Genomic DNA, 12,920 nt, shown 5'->3' with positions numbered 1-12,920 from the left:
AAAGATGCCAAAGTGTATTTATTATAAAGTTAAAGGTTTCCCTCTCCTTGTCCTTTAAGCCACCTGGTCCAGCCCCCTCTACCAAAATCAACCAGAGTTAACAATTCCAAGGAATTTTCAAATTTTATAACTTGTAATAAATATGTGAAGTATAATCACTTGCATCTTAATAAACATAAAACTGAAACAACCCACTATATATGTTGTCATCCATAGTAGTACCTCAATTGATCTGTACATGTCTGCACATTTTAAACTTTTATTTACGTCCAATAAGGCCCAGATCCCACAGTATCTTCTTTACCCCCTTTTTCAAACTCTTTGACAATTTAATTATAGAACTATCATGTAACAACACTTACCTGAATAACTGTCCTGAAGTGAAGTGAACTTCACTCACGGAAGTAATCTGTGTCAAACCCAGAAGCGAAATCAGAGGTATCTCTGATTTCCATTCAGCTCCATTCATACAGGTTGTCCTGAACAAAATAGAGAAGCAAAGCTGAGATTCACCCTTTCCTTCTGAATCTAAGTAAAATGTTACTTTGCTGTATCTTCAAAACAGCTAATGAACATCATTTACAGAGTGGCTCATATGTTGACTACCCAAATAACCGTCATTAGTTAATGCTTATGAAAATCAGAATTCTTAATGATTTTCCAGATTTATTTTGTCTTTGAAGTAGCTACACCAAAATATATTTAAAGCATGTCTATAAAATTAATTACAATTTTAAAGTGAGCAGCTCCCAGAAGTAAACCAAACTGAAAGCTTGTTGGTTTTCTTTGGTCAGACCATAAATCTGATACGACTTCATTTCTCTGGGGCTTGGAATAGGTTAGTTGTTTGCTGTTTAACCCTTCCCTTTTTTTCCCTGTTGTTGCAGCCTTCTCAGTTTGAAAGCTTGTACAACACTAGTCTTATTCTCACAGATACTATTAAAAAATCAAGGGGAAAAATAATGTTTCACAATCATAGTCAGACCTTGGATAGAAAGCTTCCTTCTCGTGATACATAAGCTCAAGATTTTGATAAAAGAAATTGTTCTGTTACTTTAGTGGGAAAGAAAATCACCATGTTCCTCTTAGTTGTATATATCTATCTACTTGCACAATTTGAACAAAACACTCTTTTTTTAAAATTAAGGTATCATCATTGATAAACAATCTTATGAAGATTTCACATGAGCACATTGTGGTTTCAACATTCACTCACACTATCAATCCCTCCCACCCCATTGCAGTCACTGCCCATCAGCAGAGTAAGACACTACAGAGTCATTACTTGTCTTCTCCATGCTGTACTGCCTTCCCCATGACCCACCTATATTGTGAGTGCTAATTATAGTGCCCTTTAATCCCCTTCTCCCTCCCTCCCCACCTACGATCCCCAATCCCTTCCCTTTGGTAACCCTAGTCCCTTTGTGGAGAAAACAGACTCTATTTTAACCCCAGGTCATTTCATTTATGTAAGTAACAGTTGCAATTTTTTTAGGTAAATTTTTATTTACTAAGTAATAGCTCAACTACAATAGTGGCAACTATTCCAGCTTTCTCCAAGACTTTAAGGGGGATAGGAGGACTTCAGGGTGCACACTTAGATAAGCTGACAGTATTTGTAGACATTGGGCACCATTTCTGTGGAATGACTTGGGTAAACACCTATTGTCTATCTGCCATTTCTTCATCTGCCATCAGGTGATGTTTTGTCAGTATTAAGTGATTAAGAAACAACTAGAACATATTTATTCTGCTTTCACTTGAGTGAAACATTGAGGGATATAGTTTATTCTTGGTATAAGTATTAATCTTGTTGAAAAAAATTTTCAGGGCATTCCTTTTTGTCATTAGCTAGTGATATGGAGTGACTATAGTTTTCTTGGCAAAATATTTGAATATTTAAAAGTTTTTTAAAGAATGGAGTCTGTTACACAAAGTCAGAAGAGAATTCTAAATTTCATTGTTCCATTCCTAACTTGGAGGAATTTTATTAACCAAGGGCAGTATTTAAGAGCAGAGCTAAGCCAAGTAAACCAAGAGTTTGTCTTTCTAGCTAGACATTTCTTGACCCTTCACAGAATAAAGGTATATGACTATGACTTAGTACCTCAATTGGTGTAAAATGCAGAAAAGGATAGATATTTGATTTTGTAGTATTGGAGCAAAGAGTGTGAACTAGTTCCTTGACAAGAGTGTTTGGTCATACATGCATTTGCACACTTACTCAACCATTCAATATCTGGCAGTATATATATTGAGGGAAATAATTTCGACTATAGGTTCTGCCTTTGTGTAGTAACTGAGTGTTGTTACTTGTAGGCTTGATGGGTATACCTTATAAAATATATCTCATCTTACTTAGTTTTGTTAAAACTTGAGTTCATAGAATAATTAACCTGTGATTTAAAGCCAGAGTTATTCTGTTTCTGAACTCAAATTATTTTATCTCAAAACTGTTTATGTAGTTCATGTCTGTTATCATTACTGCAAGAAGGGTTGTCATCCCTTCCCTTGCCTCCTAACTTTTCTTTGACCTTTGAAAGATTAGTTAACTTTCAGGTTTTTGCTCATGGTGCTAAAGAGTAAACCCTTATGAAGGAGTTTCTACCTAGTTCAGTATCTTAAGGAAAAGACAATTGTAATAACAATATCAGTTAGTTACTAGTACCCTTCTTTTATGAGGTCCATCACAGACTATATTTACAGTTGAGATTGTCATTAAAAGAAATTGGAGCAAAATGTCTTAGACAAGGAACAGAGTAAATACACTTATTTTCTGCTTCAGGGATCTGATAAAATATTGACTGGCCAGTAAAATTATTTTACATCTACTAAGTGCATGAAAAGAAATATAATTTTCTGCCATCAATATACACAGTAATCAAAGGTAATTTTAATATTTACTCAAGTCACTAAATTAAAAACAAAATAAGTATTGCCTGAAGTCCTATGATAAATGAAGTTCTTGGTATTCTTATGTTTTAGAGTTTGTTATAAAATTGCATGGAATCCAATGGTTTGACCCAAGTATAGAGGTACCTGCAACCTTATGATCTGAGTTTTTGTTTCCTCTTCTTTTCTATTCTAACCTCTTCATGTAAGCATATGCTATACCAAATGCCATATGTTTAAAATTATATGTCTGTTTCCTTTTGTTACAGTCTAAAAAGCTCCAAATCAAAAAGCAGTTCCAGGACACCTGCAAAATCCAAACCAGACAGTACAAAGCTTTAAGAAATCACTTACGGGAATCTACACCAAAGAGTGAGCGCAAAGCTGCTCTGAAATGGCTCGAGAAGTAGCATACCCGGAAGTTAGCCATCTTAGCTGAGCAGTGTGACCACAGCATTCGTGAAATGCTCTCCACACAAGCCGTAAGTTCATTTTACTTAGGCAAAACAAATATAGGGCCTCTTTCCTTCCACCACATTAATAAAATCCCAACAATTAAAATATTAAGGTGGAAATGAAAACTGCTGCACCTTGGGAAATAGTGCTGCTGGTCCATATTCTTCTTGTTCTCAGCATTGCTTGGAAATATGCATGATGTATATATAATTCTCTTTGATACACTTGGACATGAGGTTCTACATAGGCTCTCTGCTTGTGCCTTGCTGGGGTTTAGTACATACACCAACAGCGTATCAAGATTGGAGAAGCAGCTTTGTTAAGCAGTGTTTGAAAAGTAGTACTTGATTGGGAATCCAGGTGGTTCCATTTGAGTGCAGGTACAGAATATTTGCTATGTAAGTTTACAGACGTTTTCTTAATGGGCCAGATAGTAAATATTTTAGGCTTTGTGGGCCAGGAGGAAAAATTGAGGTTATTATTTGGGTATTTACATTGCCATTTAAAATGTGACCATTTCAGAATGTAAAAACCATTCCTAATTAGTGGGCTGTTGAAAAACAAAAACAAAAAATCAGGTAGCTGTTCAGATTTGGCCCATAAGCTGTAGCGTGCTTGTCCCTGTTCTATAGTTATTTCCACTGGAGAGAAAAGATTCAGAGTCTTATATCAATCAGATTCTATATTTTTCTTTAAAAAAATAATGATTATTTGGGCATCATCCAAAAAGCTTATGATAGCTTTATCCTTATAATGCCATCATTGGTGCTATGTTTTCCTTTTTCAGAGATGTTTACTGCAAGATGCAAGAGAGAACAGCTGTGCCCTATAGAAGAGTAGTCTGTCTTAACTTACACCTCCTCCTTTCCAGAGGTCATGAGAAGATAGCTCACAGGAGGATATATCTGTTTTCTTTCTCTTTCAGCTGCGTTTGGATGAAGCACAGAAGGCAGAGTGCCAGGTTTTGAAACTGCAGCTGCAGCAGGAACTGGAGCTGTTGAATTCATATCACAGCAAAATGAAGATGCAGGCTGAGGCACAAGATGATCGAAAGCTTCGGGAGCTTGAACAGAGGGTCTCCTACCGCAGGGCACTCTTACAACAACAGGTATAAGTAATAGAAAAAAGTAATGGGGGGGCGGAGCCAAGATGGCGGCATGAGTAGAGCAGTGGAAATCTCCTCCCAAAACCATATGTGTGTATATATATATATATATATTTTGGGTATCATTAATCTACAATTACATGAAGAACATTATGTTTACTAGGATACCCCTTCACCAAGTCCCCCCCACATACCCCTTCACAGTCACTGTCCATCAGCGTAGTAAGATGCTGTAAAATCACTACTTGGCTTCTCTGTGTTGTAGAGCCCACCCTGTACCCCACCCTCCATATTATACATGCTAACTGTAATGCTCCCTTTCTTTTCCCCACCCTTATCCCTCCCTTCCCACCCATCCTCCCCAGTTCCTTTCCCTTTGGTAACTGTTAGTCCATTCGTGGGTTCTGTGATTCTGCTGCTGTTTTGTTCCTTCAGTTTTTCTTTGTTCTTATACTCCACATATGAGTGAAATCATTTGGTACTTGTATTTCTCTGCCTGGCTTATTTCACTGAAATTTTCAAACATGCACAAAAATAGTAGTGAAATTATTAAGAATTAGCACAATGAAGTCCCCAAATACTCATTACCCAAGTTCAACAGTTACCAGTTCTTTATCCATTCATCTACTGATGGACACTTAGGTTGCTTCCATTTCTTGGCTATTATAAATAGTGCTGCGATAAACACAGGGGTACATCTGTCTTTTTCAAACTGGGCTGCTGCATTCTTAGGGTAAATTCCTAGGAGTGGAATTCCTGGGACAAATGGTATTTCTATTTTAAGCATTTCGAGGAACCTCCATACTGCTTTCAACAATGGCTGAACTAATTTACATTCCCACCAGCAGTGTAGGAGGGTTCCCCTTTCTCCACAGCCTTGCCAACATTTGTTGTTGTTTGTCTTTTGGATGGCGGCGATCCTTACTGGTGTGAGGTGATATCTCATTGTGGTTTTAATTTGCATTTCTCTGATGACTAGTGATGTGGAGCATCTTTTCATGTGTCTGTTGGCCATCTGAATTTCTTCTTTGGAGAAGTGTCTGCTCAGATCCTGTGCCCATTTTTTAATTGGATTATTTGCCTTTTGTTTGTTGAGGTGTGTGAACTCTTTATATATTTTGAATGTCAATCCTTCACTCTTCTTCCCCTATAGAGTGAATTACTCCATCCCTTTGTATTTCTGCTTCACCTTATACATGTTATTACGTCTGATCATATTATGTGGTAGTTTTTTATTTGCATGTATTTCCATGCTAAATTGTGTTTTCTTTAAAGGGCACTTTAAAAAATGACATATAAGAGGGGACTTGATAATATGGGTGAACGTTGTAACCACAATGTTGCTCATGTGAAACCTTCATAAGATTGTACATCAATGATAACTTAGTAAAAAAAATACATAAAAATTAAACATATCTGTTGAGCTAGATTTCTGTAGAGAACAATGACTATTGGTTTAAGTCCTCAAATATCTTGAAACCTAATTGAATATTCATTTACAAATATTCTTTATTTCCTATTTTTAAAAAACTTTGTATCATGGAAATTTTCAAACATACACAAAAATAGTAGTGAAATTATTAAGAATTAGTACAATGAAGTCCCCAAATACTCATTACCCAACTTCAACAGTTACCAGTATGTTGCTAATATTTCATCTGTTTCCCTGACTCCACATGCAGCTTTTTAGGGGAGCAGAATATGGGGCAGAGTGTCTGGAATATTTTAAAGCAAATCCTAGCATAGAATCATTTCACTCCAAACACAGATAAGGAAAAAAAAGACTCTGTTAGTTTAACATAGTCATAATTCCATTGTGTTAACTAACAAAATTATAATAAATGTTTAAGATTACCTAATACTCAGTCCATACTTAAATTTCCCTTTGTATCTAAAAAATGGCTTCTTGGTTTATTTAGACTGGGGCCCAAACACGGTCTAGACATTGCATTTGATTGTCTTTTAAGCCTTTCGGTCTCCCCTGCCCTTTCTTGTATTATTGTGGACTGGGTCATTTGCTTTGTAGGAATTCTCACATTTGGATTTGGCCGATTCCAACCTCGTGGTGTCATTTAGTGCATTCCTCTTTACTTTATATTCCTGTAAACTGGTAATTAGATCTAGGGGCATGATTATATTTAAAAATTTTTTTTCCTTTTAAAAATTTTTGTGAGGAATTTTCATAAAGTTACTGTGTTACACTTTCTTTTGCATCACATCAAAAGATATATAATGTCTAGTTGTCCCACTTTGAAGTGATATTTGATGAGTGGGTTCAGGTATTCTCATTCATAAACAAGTTCTCCATCAACTTCTTCCCATTGTCATTGACTTTATTATGTATTTTTTCACATTAAAAAAATTTATAGTCAGCTATATGTATTTGTAAGCCTGTGGGTTATCCAGAACTGATTGTGATGGCTACCCAACCACTAATTTCTAAGCACACAGAGTGTCCTAACTTTCTAATGGAAACTTTATAGTTTTTGTTTGTTCAGTGCATTCACTTACACTCTTAAACACTTAATGCTCTGATCTGTGTGGAATTTGGTATCAGATGAGGTTCCATTTTTATTTTCTTCCAGATGGTTGGCCACTTGTGCCTGTGTTGTTTTTCCCATTAAATTAATTAGTGCTTTTCTCCTGCATTAAAAACTTACAAACTTCATTCTGTTTCTGTTTTACTAATTGCTGGTTCCTACACCAATACCATATTTATTTTATTAGAGTGACATTACGGTATGTCTAATAAGGCTAGATTCTCCTTACACATTTTATTTTTCATTCTTTTTACCTAATGGATTTAGTAGCCATTGATGATAATTGCCTTGATTTATCATTTTAATAGAGGTTATTACCTTTGCTTTTAAGAACTTGATTTTAAACATTTTAACAATATAAGTTATATATGATTCCTACAGTACATCTCTTTGATTTTTAAATGTACATCCTTTAAAATAGCCTGAGTGGACATTTTATGATTCACTTTAAACTTTCTGTAGTTTATAGATTTTTTTAAATAAATGAGCTTTCTTTTTGCTCCCCCCACCCAAACCACAACAGATAGAAGAAGAGGTATTCAAATTTCAGAATGAATCTACGGAATGAATGCGAAGCCTGCTGGAGCGTCGAGCAACAGAAATGAAATCTTTCAAGTCTGAAAGTGAGAGACTGGGTTTTAGTAACCTTGCCCTTACGCATTCAGCCACAGCTCCTCCAGAGCTTCTGATTGGCCTCACAGTCCTACTGGGGGTCCAGGACCTCACTCGGGGCATCCCATAGGTGGCACACCACAAGCCTGCAGTCATCCAGTGCAAGGTGGGCCCCCAGTCATGGAGGTCACCATTCCACGCCAATGCATTGGGTACCCCAAGGTAGCAGTATGGGAGTTGGCAATAGCCCTCAGGCTCTGAGGCAGACAGCTGCCGGGGGACGGACCGAGTCACTTCACAAATATCCAGTGGGTCACACATGTCTTACACGTAACTTAATAACTGAGAATGGCAATTCCGCTGAGCTGGCCGCCACTACAGACATCATCCCAGCAGCCTCCTCACTTGGGTACTACCGTGTGGAAGCTGAGTGCATGTGGTATATTTTACTCATTTTTGGAAAGCATTTTGTTTTGTGTTTACTAATTGGGGTGTCATAGTATTTAGCTGTTGAGTTTTATGTTTTTTGTTTTTAACTTTTGGGGAAATTTTATGAAAAGGGGAATTGGTGTGTATGTGTATTTATCAAATACGCATGCACACACACACACACACACACACATAATGCACGTAGGAAAAAGAAACTGGTTACATAGGGTATTTTCTGAAAACTGCAATAACAGAATTCAGCAGTGGCTTGAGTCATCATCACCTTTGGGCAACTCTATCCTAAGAAATTTGTGAAAAGATCTAAAGCCTTTCTCTGTATACCCCACCCAGGTTCTTATGAGCCACTCACAGCAGGCAGCATATGCCAAAACAAGTTATTATGGAAACACACCTGTATCCCCTCACTGATGTATTTTGTTTATCAAATAAATGTATTTTGTCTGACTTTTGTTTATTAAATTGGCCTCATTTGAAGTAGGAAAAAAAGTGGAAATCCATGAACACTAAAGGGTTGCATTGACTTTTTCAGAGAGTAGAAGACAACCTGATTCTTTTTCTCAATGCTGCAAGTTTGTCAGGGATTTTTTTTTTTTTTTTTTGGTCCATTGACTTGTGCCTTCGTTGAGGCATGGTGAGATGGAAGTGCTTCAGGGGGTCACAAGTTTTGTGGGAGTTGCTTCACAGCACTGATCTGGGTCCTCATCTTCAGCCCCATCAATACTAGTTGTGAGACATTAACCACAGCTTCTCTGACCATGATTCAAAAGAAATAGGAAAACAGGTGGTTTCTGGCTGGAACAAATGAACCAGTGTGAGATTCTTCAGCCATATTAGGTTCTCAGAGTGTGTGTGTGTCTGTGTGTGGGGAGTGTATGGTGGGCAGCCCAGGGCCCAGCCTGAGAGCCTCAGAGATGCCCATCTTCCAGGCCCTTCCCAACTTTGCAATGGAATTAATAACTGGGACGTCTGGCTTTGTAAGAAGTGGAGAATAGATTCGGATCAGAAAGTAGATGCCATTTCATCATAGAGGTCTTTAATAGACTCGGAGAACAGGATCTACCTACTTTGTTTCACTATATTCTAATAGACCAAATTAAGGTCTATTCACAGTCTCAGTCTTTTCATAGGGCACCCAGATAGGTGCAACTTCTCAATTTTATCTCTGCAAACTAGTGAGACATACACATGAAATAACTTTCCCAAGGTCATGAGTCAGATGAAGTAGAAACTAGAAGCCACATTTCCAAACTACCTCAGTGCTCTATCCACCACACAAGTTATTAATTGCCCTCTGGAAAATATCTCTATGTAGGTACCATTGATAATCAGGGAATTTTGAGCTTGCTGGCAAATTATTAGCCCGGAGCAGGAGGCCAGGTTGTTGATTAAACAGAGCCGCTACTGGTTAATGTTGGGCACAGAGGCTAGATCTACAGAAGCAGAACCTAGAGGATGGAGGGCGGACAGGGGGGCTCTGCCAGCCTCACAGGCGGGCGAGCATGGCTCAGCACACAGCTTCAGAGGACAGAACATTTCTTTCTGGACATTCAAAAAATAATGACATGCCATCATTGCAGGGAAACTGTAATTTATATATTATTCAGGGGCAAACGAGTTGTAGAGAGATTTTTTGTTCAGCCACACTAGTGGTAAACACTAGGGCAAGGTATTCTCTTATTACACAGGATGGCTGAAAGGCTAGAGATGTTTATTTTTTGATGCATTGGTGTCTTTTATTGTTTGTTTTCATGAAATTCCACTTTTCAAACTTTTAGCTCTTCCTGGACACTTCAGTGCATGATTACTGGCTATTTTAAAACATCCTCTGGTCAGTTTAGCAGAGTTATTTTAATAAAAACCTTTATGTCATTTCCCAACTCCCAGGATCTGGATCAGGTCTGTGATCTGATCTTCAAGCCCATAAACCAACCAGACAATTTTATAACCCATTGAGCTCAATAACACTATTTCAGTTCACCAGCTCTCAGATGAGAAGAGACCTTACATCTAATCTAGGCCACCTTATTTCCCCACACATGTCCTTCCGTGATCTGTGCCAAGTGGCAATCCAGGTTGCATATGCCACCAATGATGTGGCACTTAAACTGCCTCCTGAGGCATTCATTCCATCTCCAGGCACCCAGATAGGTGCAACTTCTCAATTTTATCTCTACAAACTAGTGAGACAATTTCTGATGCTGTCCTTTGTGGTTTGGCTGTAGAATCCCTGATATTCATTGGCATTGTTACCAAGTTCTACCAAAGTGACCAAGTATATCTGCTGCTTTAAGCAGGGAGAGGATTCATACTGAAGTTCATTTCTAGAGAGAGGGAGATCTTGGCATTATTACTAAGAGTGATTGACAAAGGATCTTGTGGTCTGGGTGGAAGATGAGTACAGAGGAGCTGCTGACTCAGATGGTTTTGGCATTTTATATATATATATATAAAATCCAAGATGTCACTTCCTGTGTCAGTCCTCTTTTCTAATAGTACTCAAGTCTTAGAAATGATATCCACTCAAAAGAGAGATGACAAATCTCAAAGCAAGGATCTGGTGATTTGTTTTTCATACTGCCATCTTTGGCCGAGCCACCCTGGACACCTATGTATAAGTAAATAAAATACTAAATTTTTGAGAGAGTTATCACTTAGCAGCCTTAGTGTGGATAAAATGAGAGTTCCTGCAGCCAGGATTCTCACTTGGCCCTGGTTGACTAGCTCACTGCACACCTGTGGGCAAAGATGACTGTTGACTCTATATGAAGAAATCTGCCCAGTGTTCTGGGTGCAACATGGTGGCACAGCTGCAAGGCTGCAGGAGAGCAGAGCAGAGGCTGGAGTGGTGGCAGTGCTGAGGGCAGAGGCCCAGAGGATGGCTGTGTGGGACAACTGTGCAGAGAGGCTCAGGGGACTGCTGTGTGAGATGTGTGCAGGCAGAGAGACCCAGAAGACGGGTGTGCAGGCAGGCCCAGAGGCAGAGACCGACTTGCTGCATGCAGACTCACTGAGTGAACAGGACTTTAGGGACTGACCTGCCACCTGGAAATAAAATTGGGAATAACCCTTTCACCCCAAGAACGTATTGCTGTCAATCTCTTTGGTCACATTGAATCCATAGTGAACTTGCCCAGGACTGAAACCCATTGGCAAGACACTTAGATATCAGAAATCAGAACTTAGCAGAACTCAAAGAAGCCTGCAGAGGCAGCTGTCTGCTTCCTGCATTCTGATTCATTGGTGTAGACAGAGGACTCAGTCTCTACTTCAGAAATAATGCCTCCTTTAATTATGCACTGGAGTGTTCCCCCTCACTGTCTGAAGGTGTTTATGAGTAATGAGGAGACCAAGAGGTGGCAAATGAGGACTGAGAGGATCGCTAAAGACTCACTACCTGGAAAACTCCAAGTCAGTGGTACTTTGGGTTTTGTTTGTTTCTTGCTTCCTCAAACTTGTAGCTTACTCCGTTCAGGGAGGGACTCACATTCTCTCAGAAAAGTGTAGCTGGGGTTTCTCTAACTGGTGTCATGTGATTTGCTATTAACCAAAGCAGAGCCAATTCAGGTGATTCCTTCACTGCTAGACTAAAGGGCATGGTCACCCAAACCTGCTTGAATAGGAACTGTACTTTCTTGGCCAAAGGGGACTAAAAAAGTAGTGATGCCGTCAAGTAGCAATATGAGAAAAGCAGCTTCCTGAGATAGCCTGTGAGCCCAAAGGTCATGGAGGAGAAATAGTTGAGGGCTTAGGTGTTAGTGCTGCGGGTCCAAGGGAATTAGTGGAACCTGGACAAGGGCTGTTCTGCTGTTCTAAGAGCTTCCAGACTATACCTGAAAAGGTATATGTCTGTGTACCCACCCCCTGCAAGCTTGCTTTTCTATGAAAAAGGAAAGGAAACCAACCATAATTTCTCCAAAAGCTATTATCTTAAAAAATCAGAGTCCCATGTTATCTAGCCTAGAGGCATGATCCAGATTTAGTCCTTAGGGGCTCTTTCAGCAGGGGGGGGAGGGGGGAGGTGAGGGGTGTTAAAACACCACGGGGCTGCTTCCACCTTGCTGTCAGTTCTGAATAATCCTACAGTCCTGCACATGGGACAGGAGACCCTAATAAATGAAATCCGCACTGCACCAGGTGCTGGGGGAGGGGGGCCGGGTGTCAGACATTCTTCCTCATCAAGCATCATGCAGAGGCTGTTACCCAGCAGTAGAATGGCTTCTTTGGATTTCATTTTTTTGTTATTTTTCCTGATCAGAAATGGTGAAAGAATGTTAGGTGAGGAATGTGGGGAGGAGGAGCTAGGTAATTTTTCCAGGACACAATAACATGCCTGAGACTACTGAGTGTTATTTGCATTTCAATTTAATCTCATGACAGCTCAGCACTCTGTGGCACATGACTATGTAATCTCCATTTACAGATGAGGAAGCCTCCAGCCCACCTTCTTTTGATTTATTAGTGTATTTTTTTAATTGAAGTATAATTGATTTATTTGAATTTTTGTAGAATTCCATTTTAATTTATCTGTTCTGCATATTTTTAGTGGTTTCTCTAGGGATTACAGTCCATATCTGCTTTGAACTGAATATTTGCGTGTCCCCTCCACCTCCTCCCCCCAGCACCCTGCTGATTCCTGTTGAAATCTTTACCCTCAAGGTGATGGTATTAGCAGGTGGAAACTTTGGGAGATGATCAGGTCACAAGGACAGAGCCTTTATAAAAGAGGCTCCGAGACCCTAGCCCCTTTCACCGCATGAGGTTCCATCTAGAAGACACCATCATGACCCAGAAAGCAGGCCCTCACCAGACACTGAGTCTGCCAACACCTTGATCTTGGACTTCCCAGCCTCCAAAATTGAGAAATA

The 12,920-nt window shown here is 39.2% G+C and overlaps 1 protein-coding gene across 1 annotated transcript in view; it reads left to right on the top strand.

The window, feature by feature from the left end:
• The window catches only part of LOC130683443 (serine/threonine-protein kinase TAO1-like), a 139,544-nt gene extending 131,656 nt beyond the window's left edge, over nt 1–7,888 (top strand). The window contains exons 18-20 of the mRNA XM_057500877.1: nt 3,162–3,374; nt 4,274–4,456; nt 7,517–7,888. Coding sequence (XP_057356860.1) covers nt 3,162–3,302 — 141 coding nt within the window. The 3' untranslated portion in view covers nt 3,303–3,374; nt 4,274–4,456; nt 7,517–7,888. The remainder of the gene's footprint in view (nt 1–3,161; nt 3,375–4,273; nt 4,457–7,516) is intronic.
• Nucleotides 7,889–12,920: the final 5,032 nt, after the last annotated feature.

Source organism: Manis pentadactyla, chromosome 4 (genome assembly GCF_030020395.1).
Source record: "Manis pentadactyla isolate mManPen7 chromosome 4, mManPen7.hap1, whole genome shotgun sequence".
Classification (NCBI taxonomy): domain Eukaryota; kingdom Metazoa; phylum Chordata; class Mammalia; order Pholidota; family Manidae; genus Manis; species Manis pentadactyla.
Note: the sequence above shows the minus strand (reverse complement) of the source record. Positions and strands in the feature narration are given on the sequence as shown.